The sequence below is a fragment of the Melitaea cinxia genome, chromosome 5, assembly GCF_905220565.1.
Source record: "Melitaea cinxia chromosome 5, ilMelCinx1.1, whole genome shotgun sequence".
Classification (NCBI taxonomy): Eukaryota; Metazoa; Arthropoda; class Insecta; order Lepidoptera; family Nymphalidae; genus Melitaea; species Melitaea cinxia.
The window spans coordinates 2,511,750-2,535,920 of NC_059398.1; the positions used below are offsets into that span (position 1 = coordinate 2,511,750).

Below are 24,171 nucleotides of genomic sequence, written 5' to 3' on the forward strand. Positions count from 1 at the left end.
GTTATACGACAGATCCAGTGATCGTAACTCAGTATTGCCAACCCGCATTGGAGCAGCGTGGTGGATTTAGCTCTGAGCCTTCTCCTACATAGGGAAAGAGGCCTATGCCCAGCTGTGGGATATTACAGACTAAAGCGATACGATAGATGGCTTTATCAGAGGCCCTTATTATTGTAATTATGAGATTAGTCGACATCTTGTAAAATGATTTGTATCGAATGTATTATATTCAATTTAAATTATCAAATTTTTAACATGTGTAATGAAGCGGACCCGTTGTTGTTAGGAAAAATTGTTGATTTTGAATATTGTGTAATTTATAATACAATAATTATGTCCTTTTAGTGTCAAATAAAATTTGTAACAAATATGTATTTTTCAATTCGATTTATATTAAAATATAGTAAATATGTATTCAATATAAAATTGTATTGTTATTTGAAATATAATTGTATTGGAATTCTGAAAAAAATAATTAAAATTCAGTTTTATACTGTTCACATTTCTTTGTAGCGATAATCACTCGAAAGTGCCTTCCTCTGTGTAACGTATTAATAATTGGGAGTTGTTATTTTAAATGTAATTTGTTGTTTTACGGAAGCTGTGACTTCTTTGAATATAAATATCTAAAATTAAATGTTGTTTTACTTTCTGAACTGCACATTAAAACGATCAGCTTAAAACATTCAAGATGGTTACCCAAACTAGTCGGGACAAGTCTGTCATATTTAACTTTTTTGTTATTTATTTTCTACATGTTTACTATGTTAATCTAGTAAGGAATAAATTTGCATTACATAGATCAATATTTAAATAGTAAAATATAATTTTAACCGTTATTCGGAAACTACTGCCAAGATTGATTCGACATTGTTCTATTTTGAGCACTCAGGTATTTTGAATGACATGTACATCAATACAAATAATAAAAATGTAACGGATCGCTGTCCGTACATGGAAGATATATGAGAGAAAAATATTATAGAGACCTTTATCAACGCAAATATAACCCAAAACAATGATTTTTAGAATTTTGGTCTGTTTCTCTGTGCGTTTGTCCACGCTAATCTCAAAAACTGCTTATCCGATTTAGATGGGGTATATTGTGGGTAGCTTCACTTAACATTAAGTGTTTGTTTTATTTCAATCGGTCCATAAATAAAAAAGTAATGCCAATTTAAAGAATCACGTTGAATATGTAAACCCAAAACGCGGACGAATTCGCAGGCACAGCTAGTCTTATATAAAATATTTAGGATAGCAGTATGATTTGATGATATGTCCCATCTTTAATGAAAATATTTACCCGGGGTAGTAAAATCTCAAAATTATAAGTGTCGAATGTAGACTCGTAATATTGCAGGAGATTGGGTGTCAAAATAAAAAATAATAATTAATTTGAAAACATTTATTGACGTGTTGAAGTTTTATTACAATCAGAATTTTTTGTGCTGTAAAGTGGTCCGGCTACACATTACAAAGATCAGTTTATGCTATGAATAATCTAGAATTATCGTTTAAAAATCTTTCTCAATTCTACAATCAGTATTCTAATGCTAACTACAAAGGAAAATAAATAACTGATTTTATATTTTCTTTAATTTTGAAAAAGTGGTTATTTGCGCGTGCAGCCGGATTTCTAAACGGTGCATAACATTTACGACGAAAATTTGAAGTGAAGTACAATGAACTTCTAACGAGGATTAAATGTGATTCATCTTAATAAATTGTGTCAGTCTGTTTACTTGTTAACAGAATTAGCTACAAAAGTTTACTATACATTACCAATTCATTTTCTTTTGTTTTTTTTTTTTTTTTTTTAAACTTAATCAATTCACTACTACTGTATTTTGTTTCAAATTGTATTATTAATTTATCACAATAATTATGGAACCAAATTGTTTTGTAAAATTTCCGCTAAAATTCGCGCTGTACGTTGCTGGTGTTTTAAAAGTTTTTTTTATAGGTATATACATATATTATCTTTATGAAAAAAATATTGCATATTAATAAAATTTAGACTTTTTGACAATTAACTTGATGATTTGATAAGTTATTAGAAACATTGTTTAAAAAATAGTGAAATTTACACTATATTTATATATATATATATATATGTTCGAATTGTATTCAACGACAATACTGAAAAAAAAACGCTTTGCAATTTTAGACAATCCCAGTTCCATTTCTTATGTAATTAATAATAATTACAATCACAAAAAAAATCATACAACCTATGCGGTAGTACATATAGTACCATTTTTTTCCTGGCGCGACAAACTGTCTTAAATTATTAATTATACAACACTAGTGTTATACAAAATAAATCCTAACTCTTATAAGTACTAACCGTTTCGTAGCATTCTCCGTACGAGTAAGAAGTCGACTTAAAATTTAAATGAAGGCACTAACTAAATTCCACAAGGACTATTTGGGTAAAATTAATCGATATTTTTGTTAGTATAGTATTTTTTATTTCATAGTGAAAATAATGAGTTTTTAATCCTTACATCATATATATATGAACAATATCTTCCTAGTTACAAAATATTTTTTTACCAAAAAAAAAAAATATACATTCAAATAATTGAATAGATATTTGCAAGTAATGACAAATATTAATATGAGTTAAATTTGAGCATTTTTAAAGATGGTTAGTTTGAATTATTGACGTCCAAAGTCGATGGCTAAAGAAATGTTAATGGTTGAATTTAAACTTTTAACTCTTGTTTTATAATACCTTCCAGTTCCTTTTACACTTTATCATATATATTAAAGGGACTTGATTTTATTAAAATAATAATTTTAATACAAGTAGTATTATTGACGTCATCACAGACAAGGCCGACTGAAATTGTTTCCTACTTTGTCATCGCTAGTTCAGCATAAAACGGTAATCTTAATTCTAAATGTCTTTATATAATTGTAGAACCTATATACCATCTAACATAAAAATAGAAGATTGTATTAGTCTTCGGATCTATATATAATTATATTATAAATTATTGTGAGCTCGGTGGACTGATATGGCTCTTGCTATTCGATAGTATAAATTAAGTTTTTATTCGTGTTATTTTATTAGATTCAAAAAGTGGAGAAACATAACATGAGTACATAAAACGTTTCCATAACCGCTATAAAGCAATGTCAAATGTGACAAGGAAAATTATTATTAATTTTGTAAGTTTGCAAATTTGCTAATAAGCAGCTTGGCAGTTAACTATTAATTTTTAAAAATAAGAGACGAGAAGTATGAGATTATAAACGGCTGTTTTTAAAGATCTACCGCTGATCTTGCTTACTATTGATAGGATTCTAACTCAATTCGTATTGAATTTATGTCATTATATCCCTAGCACGCAAAATCAAAGATACTATTCAGAAACCGCCCGTGTCGGCACAATACAGAATATTTTTGAGTCTAAGAGATTTCTGTCGTAATCGTAACACGATTTAAAGTAGAATCGTGATTTTTATTTTATAAGTACTCAAACGTGCCTCGTAAAATATTTTTATATATCCTAAACACAGAGTGCAGTTTAAGGGATGCTACAGCTAATAGGTAAAATTTTAACACAACCCCATCAAACAAAGATTCAATACAACATTGAATGTCACAACTTTTCTTTTCTCTAATTTTTCGTTTTTTTTTTTCAAATCTAACAACCAAATTGACGTTACTATTTTTTTTTAAATACGATAAGTCAAAATGTTTAGTGCAGACGTTTTACGTAAATTCGTTATTTTCTTTTATAAAATATTATAAATTTAACTGTTATCACTATCCGTGATGGTAGAACTGGTCATTCTGATAACTGGGTTCTGGGTAGAGTCGCTTGAATCGCATTCCACCATTAGGATATCATCAGGACTGTCATTCCTATCTGAATTGCTCTCTGTATACGTCCCAGTCGGTGACTTATCCTCAATAACTGCCTTCAAGTACGACTCTCTATCCATCATGGTAGTGTCTCTAGCTAACGCGAGGACATCCAAAGACATCATGCTCTTAGATTTTTCTGTTTTACTCATAGGATTTGTATTTTCATAAACTACTTCGCGACTTTTCGACTTTGTTCGCGATAAATTTGATTCAGTCTTCCAGCTATCGCTTGGTGGGTAGTATTTGTGCGCTGTGTTAGTGCTAGTTGAAGGAGCGCTGGCATTTCTCGGTGTATTTTCAGTGAATTTAGATTTCTTTTGCTGAGTCGTCTCCTTCATCATGAGTAATTGATCTAGTTTGTTTATGGTTTCATTTAACTCCTGCGCCCACGCTTCGTCGGTTTCCACATCACTTCTGTCAATTGGCTTCAGAGCTAATTCTCTGACGCGCATTCTTAGTTCTTGTAGACTCGATTCGTCATCTTTTTCATTCCCTTCTAGCTGAGTCTCATCGTGTATTGGATCTCTTTCTGCCCCTACACCTGGCTCTCTCGGTCCTACTGGTATGGTATCTTTTCCTGGAGGATATTCACCCCTTCGTCTGTGAATTTCTTCGGAAATCTCCTCAAGAGCTTTGAGGGATTTCGAATATCTGAACTTAGCGTCAGCTATGAGCCGCTGTAATTTCTCTATCTTTTCATTTTGCGCTTGAAGCTGTTCGTCGCATAATTTCTTCTCCTCAAAATAAACTCTTGATTTTATAATATTTCGTTTCAGATTTTCTTCCAGCTGTGTCACCTGAAATGTTACGAACATTTATTAAGACAAAGTAATTAATATTTCATATAACTACGTTGAACTTCGAATTTTCTACGATACCTTTCGTTCAGCAAGGATGTATGCAGCTGCTTTTTTCTGATGTTCACGTCCGCTTTCTGCTTTTCTTTTTTCAGCGTCCATAACCTGTGAAATCATACGATTGTAGAAATAAATTGTTATTGTAAAGATTTTTTTGTGTAGGGTCTACTTTATGGAATGCGGATACCGTAATTTATGGACAATAACGGACGGACACTATAATATATATAAATAACGATAATGAATAACGACGGAAATTAGCTCCGAACTACAAAAGGCCTATAGCTACCTTTTTTACCACGGGACCTCATTCATATTCGTGATTTTCTGTAAGGTTGAGGTATTCCGCAATCGGGCTGATCCAAAATGTTGAGCAAGTATAAATCGTAAGATATTTTATATTATGTAGGGCCCTACTTCAATAGTATTTCAATAGATTTAGATCATTATAGAAAGTTTCAAAATATTACCTTGATGATAGCATGATTGAGCACCTCCTGCCAGTTGCTATCGAACTGCCATTCATCTTGCTTGCTCACAAAACGTTGTTCCGCTAGCGTCACAGTCTCTTTAGCTGCTGCATGCAGTTCTAGAATTTAATTATACATTTATAGTTAGTATACAATAATCTGCATTCTCGAAAATCGTAAACTGGTAACAATAAAGCTTATAATTTCATAAAAAGATATGTTTTTCTAAGTCGTCCTGTTGTTTATAGTTTCAATGTCATTATATAGAATAAATATTTAAAATAAATATGTGCTTTGCTACCTTCTGGAAAAATCCCAACGAAAACTTATTCATAAACATTCCATTTTCAATGACATTATTTGCATGACTTATTACGTCAGTAATGATGCATTAAGGATTATACTGGCTATTTACTTTTTATTGCTATTTAAATTTAACTAGTTTACAAACATTTAACTCGACAAAAATTTTATACATCAGACTAATGTTTATTTTCAGTTATCTATTAAACAGATACAATGAAATCGTAAATGAAACACGTGGTATAAATATATAATTATTAGATATAGCAAGGTTAACAGATCAGTGCTTTTTAACCTTTTTTCGTACCCGTACCCCCTAATAAAACTTTTTATTTATAAGTAAGTTCCTTAACCCTGGTAATTTAATAATTATATATAATATTATTTAAGAACCAGTACTTTACATTAAAGAATATAGCCACCCATTCTCTTCCCATGGGTGTCTTCTGTTTCCCAGAGGCGACTAAGGGATAACATATTTCACCATTTACTACCCTAACGGGAACGGCGACAAATTGCCGACGTTGTCTTTCTAGCCAAAATTGCTCAAAACCGTGTAGATTCTCCACATTTACTCTCGAAGATTAATTTGAGGGTGCCTTATAAAACATCTAGGCAACCTTTATGTTTGGACATTCCGCAGTCCGCATCAAATTATAGACAAAACTCTTTTTTTATTCGTGGCGCTAAAAGTTTAAACAGTGTGGTGGCATCCACTCAGCTTGATCTCTTTACTTCTTCAACACTTCATTTTAAAACTACTTTGACGAACACTTGGTTTGACGGCTCTCGAACTGATCCGTAGGTGGCATTTATTATTTTAATACAACTGTATCAAGTGAACAAGCTTTTGTAATTTAATTGTGAAAACATGTAATTGGTGTATAGTTTTAATTTGGATATGTTTTTTTGTAATGAAACACTGTTTGTTTTCCGAATAAATAAAAAATAAAAATAAAAATAAAATAGTTCCACTACCACCTTGGAACTTAAAAAGCTGACCGATGGCGGGATAACCATCCAACTGTTAGCTTTGAAATACGAAGACGGGCAGCAGCATCTTCGGTGCGACAAAACCAGCCCTGCAGTTACCAAACCGCCTGTCCAGCATGATGAATATAGGCAAAACACATAAGTTCGCGCCATTCTTGGCGCGAGCTTAGGGAGGCCTATGTGCAGCAGTGGACTGCGATAGTGCATGATAATGATGATGATGACTTTAGGAAATGTAAAGTATTTGGTCGAAAACAAATAAAGAATTTATTTATTTATAGTTTAACTGCCATAGCTATTCCTAAAAATGTCTCGTCTCTCTTATAGTTTAGCTCTTTAATATTTTAATAGTTATAAGGTTAATTTTAAACTATATAAGTTTTATAGACATAATATATATAAATATAAATAAACTACATTATTCTGCGTATATCCGAACGAATGAACCAAATTGTATAGTTCTTTTTCGTATTATTTATTGTCAGGACAGGATTTGTATAAAAATAAATTAATTAAAAATAGTTATATTCACGGAGAAAATATGGTGGTACCAATTTTGTATAAGGTAACTGTTTTAATTTCTCAGTCTTTCCCCCGTAACAATATAACTTTCATGTACCCCCAACAGCTCCCACGTATCCCCAGAGGTACGCGTACAACAGGTTGGGCAACGCTGTCATAGATAAATGAAATACATTTCGCATGTAACGAATCTTATCTCTGCCGCATTTTTGTCCGGTCGCTCTGAAATCACATAGTTATGCTTTACAAATGTACATAGTTACTAAGCCCATCCGTTATAAGTATATTATAGAATTTATAATTTAAAATATTTTTCTGCGACGCCTTTCAATTTTATTAATTTAGAGTTGACCATAACCACTGACTTTTTGAAGTGAAACTTCTTTAGGCGTATGGGGGTAAAATTTTTATGAATATGATGAAAAGACAACGTTTTGATGAAAAGGCGACGTCTTTGTCGATGGCCGTGGAACGGAAATCTAAGGTTTTAGATTTGTATAAATATAAACGAGACTTAAAAATGTATTTGCCAAGGAAGTTTCACATCTGAGATGTGTAGATACTTTGTACGCACGCACTTTTTTTAACCATATTATTTCTTTAAGATTCCGTAGATAACGCAACCAAAACATACTCTTAACTTATTTTTTTACATTTATAGGTAAAATTAGAATAAGTTTAAATTCTCGTCTTTAGTTAATGTAGTTATTATGACAGGTCTTTCAAAGAATCATTCGTATATTAAAATCAGTTAGACATATTTATCGCTTTATGACTGCCATTTAATGTTATGAAAAAAAAAACACTCAAAGCGTCTTTATACAACAAAGATAACGAAATAAATTAAAAAACAAAAAAAAGTACAACGAGGTCACATCCAGTGCATTTGATGCAAATTAAATTACATTACAATTTCACACTAATCTCGATCTAAAAACGCCCGCAGTCACGTTACATAACTCCACGCAGCGTAATACATTCGTTGGCTCACTTATGCAAATTAAAGTTAATTGAATGGCTCACACATCCACATACACGCCACTTCGGTGTGTCTGTGTGTATGCGCGGTGTTAATTGACTGCACACTTCGTTCGGTTCATTTAAATAGCTCAATTCATCTGACCGACTCGGCGGCGAACGATTCATAAGTATAATGTTTATTTTGAAGAATGTATTTACCTTTTTTTGGTTGTTTACGTAATGGTTACTGCGCATAACTTTTAGCGCTTTAATTTTAGAAAACGGTATTTACATATTTATTTAAACATCAGATAAGTACTCTACTAGCATGTACTAGATTATATTTAAGGCTTGATTAGCAATGATTGAACAATAATACCTACTATACTAAGTCTGTACGACGCTATTGCAATCATAGCTAAACATATAACATATACAACATTACTTTGGACATAATTTAAACATTTTATTTACAATTATTATATTAAATTCCTTACATTAGTATATAAAGAAAAGTACATAAATAAAAAAGGTGACAAACTATACAAAAGACAAGTATAAATATAACGCGGGTTATATTTAGAAACGGTAACTTTAGTACTGTCAATATACTAGATCGTTCAATAAGTCCCGAGACTAACCTGGAAATGGCGCATATATTAAAAACTCTTTTGATTTTTAAAAAGTACTGGCTATCAATACAAGAATATGTGTCAAATTTTTAAAAATGGAACAATAAAATTATTGATTTTGAAACATTTAAGTGACGCTACGGTTGTAATTTCGATACAATGGAAAAAAACGAGTTTCGCGTGTTGATAAAACATTGTTTTTTAATGGGAAAAAATACCGTTGAAGCACAGCAATGGCTTATAAAATGTTATGCAGGATCAGTTCCCTCTAAAGCAACCATTTGTCGGTGGTATGCCGACTTCAAACGCGGTCGCATGGACACCAATGATGGGGAACGCTCAGGTCGTCCAAATGAAGCAGTGACTCAACAAAATATTAACCAAGTCCTCAAAATCGTATTGGAAGATCGGAAGGTAAAAGTGCGAGAGATAGCCGAGATAATGAAGATTTCAGCTGGTAGTGTTTTCACTATTTTACATAAAAATTTGGCCATGAAAAAGCTTTTTTCTAAGTGGGTGCCGCGTTTGCTTACAACTAATCAAAAGGAACAACGTATCAATGATTCAGAGCGATGTTTGGCGCTGATGAATCATAATAAAAAGGATTTTTTACGTCGGTATGTAACAATGGATGAAACCTGGATATACCATTTCACTCCGGAATCCAATCGGCAGGCAGCGGAGTGGAGAGCGGCTGGTGAAAGCCGCCCGAAGCGTCCAAAGACTCAGAAATCGGCCGGTAAGGTTATGGCGTCTATATTTTGGGATGCGCATGGAATACTTTTCATCGACTACCTTGAAAAGGGGCAAAATATAAATAGTGACTATTACATGTGCTTATTGGAGCGATTGAAGTACGAAATTGCGGATAAACGGCCTCACATGAACAAAAAGAAAGTGGTGTTTCACCAGGACAACGCGTCTTGTCACAAGTCCGTGAGAACGATGGCCAAAATTAACGAATTGGGCTTCGAATTGCTTCCTCATCCCCCTTATTCGCCAGACTTGGCCCCCAGCGATTACTGGCTGTTTGCAGACCTCCAAAAAATGCTTCAGGGTAAGAAATTTGACTCAAATAGTGAAGTTATCGCAGCAACGGAGGCTTATTTTGAAGCCAAAGACAAATCGTTCTACACACATGGGATAGAAAAGTTAGAAAAGCGTTGGAGGGACTGTATCGCTCTTGGAGGAGACTATGTTGATGAATAAAAATTAATTTTATAAAAAAGACCTTTTTTTAGTACTTAGTCTCGGGAATTATTGAACCACGTGTTATAAATAAGGTAGGTACGAGTATATCTATGAATTAATATAAATGATAGAGTCAAAATGCGTTTCCCTGTAATTCCGGACATCCTTTAGAATAAATTATGACGGCGGGGGAGAGCTGTTCAAAATGATAAATTTACATTAGCGTCTCCAACAAACCGCAGTGAATAAAATCTAACCGATAAGTGCACAATGGCAATTCTATTGATAAAACATGAGAACATTTGAAAAGTAAAATTATATATCTTAATTTTAATTAAACTTAAAGAGGTTGTGTTTGTAGCGAACATATGATTTTTTAGAAAAAATTAAAAGTTCGCTTAAACCGTAAATAAAAATCATCATATCAAAAATTTCGCTCTAGCGGGTACATCGTTCCATAGCTTAATTGGCTAGAGCGCCGACGGCGACACGGTCAGTCGGAGACGCGGGTCGAACCCCGCTGGAGCGGTCAATTTTTGATATGATATTCAAAAACGTTTAAAAATTAAAAGATGTGTATGATGGTCTGAATTTCTATTTGTGTCTGGAAGTTTGCTTATTGGTAAAGATAACAGGCTATATAATATTATACTACGACTAAGGCGGATCAATAACCACAAGCATTCGATGAACCTGATAACTCTGAAAGTTTAATGTGAACACATCATACCATCCAAAATGAAAGCAATAAAAATCTACTCAATTTTTACTCCCATAGGGCTTAAATTATACAAAAATTTGACAGGGTAACGGTATGTTGAAATATTCAGTCCTTGACCGTAAACTGGCCTTGGTAGCGATCCAACACACCCTACAGGAAGAGAACGATTTGCTATCGCAGCGATAACATAGCCCGACAAACTGACATTACGATAATCGTAAAAATAAACATAACGAACAAATTTGCTTTACGTATTTGATTGTTTAATGACGAATTTGTTAGAGATATGAATGGAATGTTTCCTACATTCGGTCAACATTTTGTAATAATTTGCTTATTAATATAGTGTTTTGCTGAAAACTTGTGATGAAGTGCTTAGCTTGGCATCATTTGATTGAGCGCTTATTTTTTTTTTTTTAATATTTAAACTGGAGGACTCCACTCCATATAAAAGTAATTTATGAACATCGAATTCACTATTGCGACAATTTGTAATCACGATATATGGGGTATCATACAATTAAAATTAGACAAACAATATTATCACATGTTTTCTGTTAGGTATACATTTTTTATGATAAATATCCGAATGCGTCTAATGGGATAAACAGATCTCTTAAGACGGACAGATATGTTCGTGTTTGTTTATTTGTATGGTAATATACAACTTAATTTACCGAGTTCCAGAAATTTTATTAATACTAGCAATTACAGAGCAGGTGGCCCACCTGTTGTTAAGCGTTCGCCGAAGTCATAAGTGTATAATTGGCTAATTGAATGAAGAAAAAGGGAAAGAGCTAAAGATTGCACAAGGGGAAATGTTCAGTTCCAGAACACTTAGCAGACGAAACAGTTCTAGCAGCTACATAACAACGATTATGTGTGGGCTTTTATATTTGTTTGGATTTGTATAATTATTTCTACTTTACAAAGCGTTAGAGAGCATATAACAGATTTATTGTATAGGTTCTTTATCCATTTATATTGACAATTAACCGTAGTTTATAGACGCTTGCAACACCAGAAGCATCCCAAGCGCGTTGCCGACCCTACATTCAATTTCACCCAGAAGCTCTGGTCACCTTACTCACCACAGGAACACGACGCTGCTTTAAAGCAGTGTTATTTAGCCGTGATCTTCTGTAAGGTCGATGACCCCAGTCGGGCTGCCCCAGATTTTGAGCGGGATATATTCTGCTGTGCCCTACCTCTATTAATAATATACATTATACTAGCTGACTCGGCAAACGTTGTCTTGGCGCTAAATGCTATTTAAAAATAGGGATTGGTGGTAGAAGGGTGCAAATTTAGGATTGTATGTATTTGTTAATGTTGTATCATAAAAAAATAAAATAAAAATAATTTATCTGAGAAAAATTAGGGGTGGACTCATCATCATCATCATCATCATAAGGCATCATGTAACATCTTGACAGATGATTTAAACCCTTACCATTAAAACCTTAACATTTAGGGGGATGAAAAATAGATGTTGTTCGATTCTCAGACCTACTCAATATGCACACAAATTTTCAGAAGAATCGGTCAAGCCGTTTCGAAGGAGTTTAACTACAAACATCGCGACACGAGAATTTTATATATTAGATAAGGATTTTACCATGAGTACTCACCACTAGCTCTCTGGAACTGCACCGCAGCTCGCTGGCACTCCGACCTCGCCTTGGTAGCCGACGCCACCGCGTCATGATACGGCCGAGACTTGTCGACACATGTCCCCAAGCGTTTTGTCAGACCTTGTAGTCTACGTGAAGTCTCATTGAGCAGCAGGTGGAACGTTTTCATAGACTCCTGCGATTTAAATAGAAACAGGGAACTTGTAAATATACCGTTTTTGGTATAAGCAATATAATTATGGTGCGATGGGAATGCTTAGACAGTATTTTGGGGTTTTGTAGTCGTTGAAAACTTTTACTTTTTACTTTGTATAAGCAATAAATTGATAACAATGAAACCGGGCTCTTTTATATATCTTATAAGTATGAGAAAATGGTATTAATGTGATTAGAATTAGGTAAGAATGCCAAAAGTTTTATTTCCGTATAAACAAATGCGAACTCAGATTGGTTGTTATTTTCTTTGAATATTAAATACTTCGTAGAAATGGCGTTTTATATCGACGTTAGATGGCTAAGTTATCAGAAGAAAAAAAATATAACAAAAATGCATAACAAAAAAGTAAACAAATATTAACCACTAGCGACCAGCCCCGGCTTCGCACGGGTGCAATGCTGATACTAAATATACAACAGAATGTCTTTATTTATAGTGAGAAGCTAGTTTATATATAGCATGGTTATTAACATAATAACAACAACATTCAAATATGCGTCGTTAGATTACACGTTGTTACTGAATGCGTTGAAGAAATAAAGGTTCACTGCTCGTTCCCCGTAGGTGATAGCGTGATAATAAGTAGCCTATATGTTGACCCGACTTCTTAATAATATTCTTGCCAAATTTGAAGTAAATACATGCAGTACTTTTTGAGTTTATTCCGGACATACATACAGACAAACAGACAAAAATTCTAAAAACTATATTTTTGGCTTCGGTATCGATTGTAGATTACACCCCAAGTATTCTTTTAAAAAAATATTCAATGTACAGTTTTGACTTTCCTACCATTTTATTATATGTATAGATATTACGATTTGTAATGTAAATGTGCTACAGTTTTACAGAAGGTTTTATCATTTAATTCTAAGTATAAAATACACACTATTATGTTGTTCAGTAGAGTTGGCCTAAACATTCTTTTCCGAGTTCGTAGGACAAAATTAGTGTAAAATAAAAAGCTTAATAAATACGCCGCAAAATTTATAAATTGTGAAAATATTTAGATTTATTTTGACAATACAGTCACAAATACAAGTAACACGAAACGAAAATCACCTAGAAGTTATATAAAAAAATATCTTTCTGTAAGTAAGGACACTATTACTAAGTACACATTGTACTCCGACGCTTATCAAATTTAAAAACATAAGTCCTGACCTTAGCGTTCATTTAAGATTCTGAGGTGAGATTACATCAGAGTTATAATAGTCTAGTAGGTATATCACATATTATATCAATAGCCTATGTCGATCGGACGCTTTGTACGCAGTTAATTGACCCCTGTATTAGTATGTCACTCGTATATATGTAGAAATATAGGGATACATTTGATGTCTCGTGACATAATTCATGAGCTACAATAGGACTTGACTTTGTATTTTCTATTTATGAAGGATTGATTGAAAAAATGTGTATTGTTTTTGTGAATTGGAAATTTATATTATACGTTATTAGTTCCAATTTAAGCTAGTATATCGTCGGTGACACTGCCAAAACCGCGCAACTATCAGTGGCAAGAAGGTTGTAAGTACACGGTGACAAATTTTACTGGAGAGAAAAAACTTAATATTTTCATATATATATTATTTATATTTCAACGTCTCAAGTCAACTGAAATATAATAAGATTACAAATTTGCACAGTAAATTTTATGAAATTCAGACTATATATACACACTAGCTGTGTCCGCGACTTTTTCTGCGTTTGAATTTAACAAAATAGTTATTGTTCAGTTCGCAGTGTTATAAAATAAATAAATTTCTAAAATGATAATAGCCTATTTTACTCCTTATTACATCAGCTATCTGCCAGTGAAAGTCCCGTCAAAATTGGTCCAACCGTTTCAGCGATTAGGTGGAACAGACAGACAGACAGACAGACAAAAATTGTAAAAAAAAATATTTTAGTATATGTACCACACAACCAAACAGACACTCCAATTTTATTTCTTTGTATAGATTAGTATAAAAGCTTAAATAAATGTACATAACTATGTTTTTCTGTCGGTAAGTTGTAGAAAACGTGAATATAAACTCCATAATTATACGTAAAGCGCGATACAAAGTGGAACAGGAGATACAAGCTTTCTTCCATCTTGTTTTCGCAACGGTCAAGAGGGCTTACGTTTAATATGTAAAACATTTAACGTTAATTAGTTGACGTTATATTTGACATTTCTTTATTTATGTATTTTTATTTAAATTCTGGCAATTTATTTTATTCTTTTCGTATTTATGTTTCGAATATAAATTGCGTTTTCAGTACTTCTATTGTAATATTAAAAAATGAATATCTATTCTAGTATCACAAATATTAAAATTATATTTATGAAATTAAATAAACATTTAAATTTAATTTTCGCAATCAACAGTTATAATAAATAAACTACTCTTCACTATTGTTTTATTTTTAATTCAATAATATTTTAATTAAAAAAATGTGGCAATCCATTACCCGCAGCTAGATCACAATATCAACAAGGCTGAACGTATAAGGGCTAATTGCCCTCTTTAAACAAGGTATTTCAATGATACATGTAAATACATGTTATGGTGTACTCACAAATGTGTATAAACTTTGTTGTTTCTAGTTAAATTAAATCTCACTATTTTATAAAAATATGTTTGAAGTAAAACTTCTTTGCAATCATTGTGATTTGAAACTCGATGTAACGAAAAATGCGTCTCGATAAAGAATGGCACATAAATGTATAGGAGAGAATGAGATAGAATACATTACACAGTATTTTATCTATACATATAATAAATTGGTAGGAAAGTCAAAAACTGTACATTGATTTTTTTTTAAAGAATACTTGGGGTGTGATCTACAATCGATACCGAAGCCAAAAATATAGTTTATAGAATTTTTGTCTTTTTTTTTTATGACATTGTCTGTTTATCTGTTTGTGTGTAATAATGAATATATATAGCTAAGACAAAATAATACATGGCGCTGCTTTAAAATTGGTTTGATACTACTTATTTTCATTTAATTATGTCTATCGGCCTAAGTTACTTATATTGCGTGATATTTATAGTGTCCCAAGTATTCTTTTAAAAAAATACTCAATGTACAGTTTTGACTTTCCTACCATTTTATTATATGTATAGATAAAAAAAAAAAAACGTTTGTGGACAATATTAACGAACTTTTATTACACTAATTAAAACCACAACAATACATATATGTACGAGTACAATACAACGCGCTGAGTATCGTTCCATAACAAGCACGCTTGGCCAACCTGTTCCTTATTCAATATATCATGTTTCTAGTAAATAACATCTGGTTATAAAAAAAGTACTATTTGTGGCCCGCGGTTTCTGCCGCGCTAATTTGAGGAAAAAAAACGTAGCAAGATATTATATATTATGGGTTGTCTGGAAGAAATGGCTAATTAGCCATAAGTCCGCCCATTGTACTTCACTGTCTGTAACTATCTTTATGCTTTGTTTGTAATATATTTGTGGTGTACAATAAAGTATAAAATAAATAAATAAAATAAATATATAGCCTGTGGCCTTACTCGGTAAATGGACTATCCAACACAAAAATATTTTTTTTATTTCAAGCTGTAGTTTCTGATTAGTGCGTTCGAATTTTTCAGCTTTATAATATATATAAATGTTTGCAGGCAAACGAAGAAAAACATTCATTCATTACAGTTGTTACATTTTAGCAAACATAACAAGCTAACATAATTGTGTTTGCTGGCAAACGAAAAAAAAACCGACTTAAATTACATCGACGAGTAATACAACGTAGATCGACGCAAAAATAGTCAAGTAACTACGCGTTATCAAAGATTACTCAAAAAGTAGTTATCAGATCTCGATAAAATTTATATGTGACCACATTATAAACACCAGCTTTCGATTAAATTAAAATTTATCAAAATCGATACACCCAGTAAAAAGTTATTGCAGATTTTCGAGAGTTTCGCTCGATTTCTCTGGGATCCTATCATCAGATCCTGGTTTCCTTACCATGGTACTAAACTAGGGATATCTTTTTTCCAACAAAAAAAGAATTATCAAAATCGGTACATCTAGTAAAAAGTTATTGCGGATTTTCAAGAGTTTCCCTCGATTTCTCTAGGATCCCATCATCAGATCCTGGTTTCCTTATCATGGTACTAAACTTGGGATATCTCCTTTCCAACAAAAAAAGAATTATCAAAATCGGTACATCCAGTAGAAAGTTATGCGGTATAATACAACGTAGGTCGACGAAAAAAGCGTCAAGTAAAAACGCATTATTAGATATAACTCGAAAAGTAGTTGTTAGATCTCAAATAAATTTAAATGGGACCAATTGGCACACCACCTTTCGATCAAAATAAAATTTGTCGAAATCGGTCTACACGATCAAAAGTTCTGATGTAACATACATAAAAAAAAAAAAATACAGTCGAATTGAGAACCTCCTCCTTTTTTGGAAGTCGGTTAAAAAATAAAAATTTGAAAAGATGACGCTAAGGTAGACCTATTTTGCGCACCCAAAAGCCCTTAAATTGTAATTTCATGAAAATCGTTTCATTCCAATCATTAGACCCGTTTAAAAAAAGGTAATCAAGAAAATAAATAAAAAAAAGACATTTCAACAACATACCTATTTCACGTTCAGAGTAATGGGTTGTCATACCACGGGCTAGTCATGTGGAAGCTTGGTCATATTAAATATTTTTTAAATGACCCCTTAATTTGCGGTCCAGTTTAGATCAATTAATTAAAAATTAGTATTCATTAGTATATGCAAGAAAATTGGATCTACGATTGTATTCCATTGAATATTCATAATACGGATATATAAAAAAAACAAGCCTACATAGATTTCTGCTAGGCTGTTTAATCCTGTACAAGTGACAGATTCAGACAATATAAATTTATTATGTATCATATAGACTATAAAATAATTGACAATTTAATGTGTTGGACACATGTATGAGAGGTGTTGGACAATATATTTTTATATGGTCCAACACCTTAAATTATTTTTATGAAATATAATTAATTATTCATCTGAAATGTTTATTGCTGAATGTTTATAACTCATCTTAAAACAAACAATAAAATTTATACAGATGTAAATTTTTTTTTTTAATTAACATACGCATGTACTCAAAAACATTTTTCAGACGAAATATATTTTTTAAAAGATCGAATAAAATATATACATGTTAGTTCCATACACGGGATTTTTAACCGACTTCCAAATAATTGTGTTTGCTCGCAAACGAAACTAGGAATATCCCCTTTCCAACAAAAAAAGAATTATCAAAATCGGTATATCCAGTAGAAAGTTTTGTATTATAATACAACGTAGGTCGACGAAAAAAGCGTCAAGTAAAAACACATTATTAGATATAACTCGAAAAGTAGTTGTTAGATCTCAAATAAATTTAAATGGGACCAATTGGCACACACCACCTTTCGATTAAAACAAAATTTGTCGAAATCGGTCCACACGGGCAAAAGTTCTGATGTAACATACATAAAAAAAAAAAAAAAAAAAAAAAAAATACAGTCGAATTGAGAACCTCCTCCTTTTTTGGAAGTCGGTTAAAAAGGAGGAGGTTCTCAATTCGACTGTATTTTTTTTTTATGTATGTTACATCAGAACTTTTGACTCGGTGGAGCGATTTCGACAAATTTTCTTTTAATCGAAAGGTGGTGTGTGCCAATTGGTCCCATTTAAATTTATTTGAGATCTAACAACTACTTTTCGAGCTATATCTAATAATGCGTTTTTACTTGACGCTTTTTTCGTCGACCTACGTTGTATTATACCGCATAACTTTCTACTGGATGTACGGATTTTGATAATTATTTTTTTGTTGGAAAGGAGATATCCCAAGTTTAGAACCATGATAAGGAAACCAGGATCTGATGATGGGATCCTAGAGAAATCGAGGGAAACTCTTGAAAATCCGCAATAACTTTTTACTAGGTGTACCGATTTTGATAATTCTTTTTTTGTTGGAAAGAAGTTATCCTTAGTTTAGTACCATGATAGGGAAACCAGGATCTGATGATGGGATCCCAGAGAGATCGAGGGAACTTCTTGAAAATCCGCAATAACTTTTTATTAGGTTTACCGATTTTAATGATTTTTAATTTAATCGAAAGCCGAAGTTTATCATGTGGTCACATTTAAATTTCATCGAGATCTGATAACTAATTTTTGAATAATCTTTGATAATGCGTTGTTACTTGACTATTTTTTCGTCGATCTACGTTGTATTACTCGTCGATGTAATTGAAGTCGGTTTTTTTTTTCTTTTGCGAGCAAACACAATTATTATATCCTAACCTTGTACGATTCTCATAAGATCGATTTTCACTTCCTCAAATAAGTTACTTAAATAAAAATAAGGTCAACTAGTTTATGAAGATCATGTTTCGCAAAAACTATTCACTTAAAAAATTTGGTTAATGAATATAAAAAATCCATTTGCCAAAAACACACTTTTCATTATTTATGTACGTATAATACGAATAGTATTTAAAATATTGCTTTAAAAATAAAAATTTTGTTAAAATTTTCTTGTCAAGGCTAAAAAAACTACCTACAACTTGGTATAAAATTCATCTGAAATCATTAATTTCAGTATGAATATATAATACTCTACTGAGATAATAGAAGAGATTAGAAAAAAAACTAATTATATAACTTACATCGAGCTCGAGTTCCAGCTTGTTTATTTCATCGGTAGCCGCGTTCAGCTTCTCCAACTCGACCTGAAAAGTTTTGAAGTATTTGAGACAGTCACACGGCACTCGGACGCGACACTCCCAAACGTAAGGCAACAGCAAGCAACATGTAGAGACGGGAAACATTGGTGACATCGTTGTGAATCAAAATTATCTTACACTCTATTATCTTTTGATAAATACATCTACAACATTATCTATGTACCTTATGTTGAGCGTTTCCTGTCCCTACAGCGAAAAGCGCCTAAATAATATAAATAAAATTATACTTACATTATACAGCCCTAGTACGTTTCATTGTTGGTAAATTAAAAAAAAAAACCATTCATTCTTAATGTTACATTTTATTCATCAGATTATTAATTTACGTACACATTACAATTATACATGCCGTAAATTTGACGTTACAAAAATATTACGCACTAATTATATTCCGCGGTAATTCGAATCGTATTTTTGAAATATTATTTTTTGTTACTGAAGTCATATCGGTACATCTGCTCTGTATCATAAACTTATAAATATAACAGTTTATTATTTTATATTAATGGAATGGTTGAGTTGTACTAAAGAACATTTTTAACGCTAATTACGTTTAAAATATTGAACACTTCACATTGGTAAAGGTTTTTGTTACATTGTCGTTTTATTATTTGACTTTATTAGGCCGAGGTATTGATATAATATAAATAGTGTTATGTTAATATTTTTTAAGAATATAAAAATACAAACAAAATGAGATTACATTTGAGTAATGTTTAAACATGAAACACTATGTGCTAATCTAAGCATTGATTATAATGAACATCAAAAGACAAATTAATCCTAAACGATAACAAAACTAAAAACTTCCGGTGGTTGTTCTAGTGCCGACAATAAAACTTAAGTAGTCATAAGAAAATATTATTAAATAAACACCAATAAGAGATTCAAAGAAAATAATTTTTTTGATTAAATTCTTTGTTAGTTAACCAATTTAATTGAAAAAAAAATTATAATATTTAAAAAAATAATTATAAAACAAAAAATTCATACATTTTTCATACTGATAATTACTTTATTTTTTATACCAAAATTAATGATAAAAAAAACTTAACTTGCAATATATTGTTGACAATATATTTAATATTACATTTATCATACCTGTACATTAATACATGTTTATGTGACAATAATGCACTGATATATAGAGCAATAGGATATCTTTATTATTGACCTCGGGAGGTAGATAGTGATTAATAATAACATGTTACTATTTATCGCAATGCTATTGAAAAATAGTCAATAAAAGTAACTTTAAAGCTTTGTTTCTTGGTGTTCGAATGCACTTAGCTTACAGAAATAATAGTCATTGCAACTTTAGAATTTGTGATGACACTATCAGTTCAGAACTGAGTAACTAAATTCTTAATATAGTTTATTTATTATCTATAGCGTGTAGCATGTATGAAAACTTTATGAAAAAATTATATACATCATACGACCATCAGCGGGTCATGAATGGCACATCTATACTCTCGAGAAATAATGTTAGTGCAGCTGTGGATATAAATACATAATTGAATATAAAAAAAATGTTAATAACTGCCATACTTCAACAAACAAATTAAACATGAAAATTGACAAATAATGTGATCTAATTTATTTCAGCGGACAGGAAACAGTCCCATAAGGTACGAAAGATTTACAGTTCAGAGTTATACCCAAAACTATGCTTTATATTCCGACAGTATACTCAACATGCAAAAGTTATAAAAGATTGGCCCGATCATTATGTATCGCTATCACAAATATATTTTCCGGATACGAAGCGACGCTTCACGAGAGACAGACGATACCCGCTCCCAATTAATTCGAACTCGATGCCCGATAGTGTTGCCCCTTCGCAATTGAATTGAGCTGAAATTGTTGTTTTAGAAGAAGGTCCGCTACTCAGCTCGAAACGGGCTCTCAGCGAACCTACGCCTCTATCTTCTGAATGTTGCGATAGTTCTGTAAAGCGCCACATCGCTTGTTCGTTTTCTGAATTCCAGGTATTTTTAGGCATTGCAATGACGTTTTTAACGGAACCATTCATTGGTACGCACACAGAGACATTAAGCAATGGTGAAGGTGGGCTCATAGCGTGAAGATTGTACTTGTAATCTACTTTAAGATCCGTGTGATCACGCTCGCATTTCCAATAAGACACCATTTGTAATGGACACGACGCTGCGCCTGTTTTAGGTCGTATTTGATACTTCAGAATATCAACATTAAAATATTGCGCTGTTGGATTCTTTTCCGATTGTCGTTTTAAAAGTGACGTTAACGCGGGCATATTAAATTCTACGACTGTAGTATCGCGAGTGGACATCATGGCGTTTATACTTATTAGTTGTTTGTTAGGCAAAACGTTATCAAGTCTATGTATATTTTTCAGCCTAAAACAAAGTTTCGCTGGATTAGGATTATTAGCGAGTACGCCTACGATGCCTGTTGGGAAGGATAGCATCATGTCGCCCGACATTTTTACTTGACATTTAGCTTCCTCAGTCCCTCGGAAGTAGGAGTGTATAATTTCATGGAAAGCTACCGCTAAGGGTATAGTATCCGCCATGCCTATTGTTAGCGGCGAAGGACCGCGGGACCCTGATGAGCCTGCGGTACGGAAATCACCTTCGGAACGCCTCGACGGCGGACGAGGAAGCGAAATAGTCGAAATTGTTGGTGTCGACGTTCGAAAATTCGATTGACTCATTTCACCAACCTCCGAGAACAAATCGCCTACATCGGCGGTCGAAACAGGAGTGGGACTTTCGAGTAAATGCGACTGGTTCGTTTGTAATGGAGCATAGGGATTCGAAACATTACCGTGAGGTGAGGTTGGGTTGCTGGGGTTTGGACTTTGAAAGAAGTTCAAGTCTAATAAATCACTGCTTGCTTTACTTGCATTGGCATTTGAACCCCGTCTGGTCGTACCAATTTTGTACAAGCTAATGTTTTCAACTGTAGCCCTGAGCTCATCCACACTGGCTGACATTGGAGCATTTCCATTGCTAATTGGTTTTATTTCAACATGTATCTTTTGTTCTCTCTCTTCTTCAGAATCTGAATCTGAAGAAGAGTACCCACTACCCTTCTCATCTTTAGGTCTTATACAAAAACCTTCATCATCAACTTCCGGAGAATTCATAAGATCAACTTTAGTAGCAGTTTCTTCCTCTTTTTCCTCAAAATCAGACCTATCACCAACATTAGAGTTTTCAGAAATTTCATCTTTTTTCTTTTTTGATTTTTTCAGTTTAGTCTTAGTTCTTCGGCTTCTAAGGAACCATTTTGATTCTCTCAGTGTAGTTCGATTCATGTTATCCTCTTTGTCCGGAGCTACAGGTGTAGCTGGAGTTCCACTTGGACTTGAAGGTGCTGAACATGGAGCTGCACCTTCGTTACTTACACTCGGCTCATCTTTACTTTGAAAGTTTGGTGTAAACAAATTAAGAAGGGAAGTAGTTCTTCTTGAGGTTTTAGTAGCAAAAGATGGTTCTTTTTTGGGCGCTTTAGCTGGTTGTGTTGGCTTGTGAGAGCCATTGGAAACTGTTGATATCTGATCCACTTCTGATATAGAGTTATTAGCAGAACCAGGCTTTGGTAATGATGGAGGTAGCTCTACTAAAGTTGGCTTCTCTAATGAATTGTATTTCTCAACAAGGAACTGTTCAAGTAGTTTGTCGACAGTTAGTTCTAAGCACTGGTGCTTAAAATCTCTGTGGACCTGGCCCATCAGGTCATGATTGTTTTGAATTATATCTGCGTAAGAATTTACGAACTGTTTCATTTGCTTCAAGTGGGCCTCCTCAACATCCTGAAAATGTTTACAAGTTTGTGTCATCTTTTTCTCAAAATCTTGTTTCACTAAGCTATATTTCTCTGCTAACTGTCTATAGTCTTCATGCAACTTTTTTATTTTAACCTCAGCTTTCTCTATATCTTTAGCTGATGCGTTTTCCTTTCTAAGTTTCTCTAACTCAGCGGATTTTGATGTGTAAACATCTTTTGCTTTTTGTAAGGCTTGTTTTGTGTTTTGTATGAGTAGTACAACCTCCAGTGTACTTGACTCTGAATCTTTAACGGCTTTGTGCTTCTTATGGAGCTCATCTGCATATCTAGCAACATCCTTCACAAGCTCACTTACTTTTTGAAACATGTGTTGATGTAAATTCGATAATTTTTCGGCAGAACATTTAAGAACACCCCAAAAAGGTGCAAATGTGCCCTGAGCGCAGTTGCTATTCGCTTGTTTAGCTAATTTAGCCAAGAGTTTTGAATTAGACTCCTCTATATTCGATCTCTCTCTAAGATACTCCGAGAGCTCTTTGCTAGCTATCAGTCCGTATTTCATGTTTTGATATAATATATCGTATCCATTGTGCTCGTTGGCGAAATAATCTACAAAGTTGACACTCATCTTTGCGGGTACAAAGGCAACGAATAGTTACTCAATACATTATTTTTCACTCACTGACCTGAATTCTAGGATCGAGCTCAGTATCTCCATTGTCGTCAGCTGGAATAGTGAACGAGGATTCTTCCATGGTAGTGCCTGCAACTAGGAAGCCACCCAATCACCTAAATTACATCACCGACACAGTAGTATATATAGCGTCACCGTCACTTCACTTTTAAATAACCAAATATATACTTAAGTACACATAATATAAAATTTGGTCAAAATGTATTTGCATACTCCTATCAAAACTACTAGACGAGTTCTAATTTACAAAACTAATCAAATAAAGAATTTTCATACAAGATGACGTCCACTTTCTTGACGTCAAATCATAATAATAGACAATTTTTTTTTCTATTTCGATACTGTTTGCCTGTTTTACCCTTTTACCCAAACAATATATTTAATTTTATTGAAAATCACCTAAAAATAGTAAAAAATGTTAAAGTAAAAGTCATTTTTTATCAAGAATAACTAGCAATAATATTGAGTCAAAAATATTAACATTTTTTATGTAAATTCTGAATAATCAATGGCGTAGTAAAAAAGTTAACGCTCATTAGAACATTTTTGAAGC

General features: G+C 32.8%; 2 protein-coding genes across 2 annotated transcripts; both read right to left on the reverse strand.

The window, feature by feature from the left end:
- Positions 1-1,393: 1,393 nt before the first annotated feature.
- On the reverse strand, positions 1,394-23,929 carry LOC123653395 (SH3 domain-binding protein 5 homolog). Its single transcript, XM_045589380.1, has 6 exons — positions 23,611-23,929; positions 19,070-19,132; positions 12,164-12,341; positions 5,211-5,329; positions 4,762-4,845; positions 1,394-4,680 (listed from the first exon to the last, which is right to left on the reverse strand). Exons 1-6 carry the CDS (start codon positions 23,677-23,679, stop codon positions 3,769-3,771), a joined length of 1,425 nt encoding a protein of 474 aa, XP_045445336.1. The 5' UTR covers positions 23,680-23,929; the 3' UTR covers positions 1,394-3,768.
- On the reverse strand, positions 20,725-23,569 carry LOC123653394 (F-BAR domain only protein 2). Its single transcript, XM_045589379.1, has one exon. It carries the CDS (start codon positions 23,550-23,552, stop codon positions 20,877-20,879), a length of 2,676 nt encoding a protein of 891 aa, XP_045445335.1. The 5' UTR covers positions 23,553-23,569; the 3' UTR covers positions 20,725-20,876.
- Positions 23,930-24,171: the final 242 nt, after the last annotated feature.

What these genes read in the sequence shown, in the direction of transcription:
- LOC123653394 (XM_045589379.1), bottom strand. Translation starts at nt 23,552, where the DNA reads ATGAGTGTCAACTTTGTAGATTATTTCGCCAACGAGCACAATGGATAC.
- LOC123653395 (XM_045589380.1), bottom strand. Translation starts at nt 23,679, where the DNA reads ATGGAAGAATCCTCGTTCACTATTCCAGCTGACGACAATGGAGATACT. An exon ending in GCAGTTCCAGAGAGCTAGTG is followed by an intron (nt 5,330 to 12,163) that starts GTGAGTACTCAT and finishes ATTAAATTCTAG; the next exon opens with AACTGCATGCAGCAGCTAAA. An exon ending in ACATCCTTGCTGAACGAAAG is followed by an intron (nt 4,681 to 4,761) that starts GTATCGTAGAAA and finishes GTAACATTTCAG; the next exon opens with GTGACACAGCTGGAAGAAAA.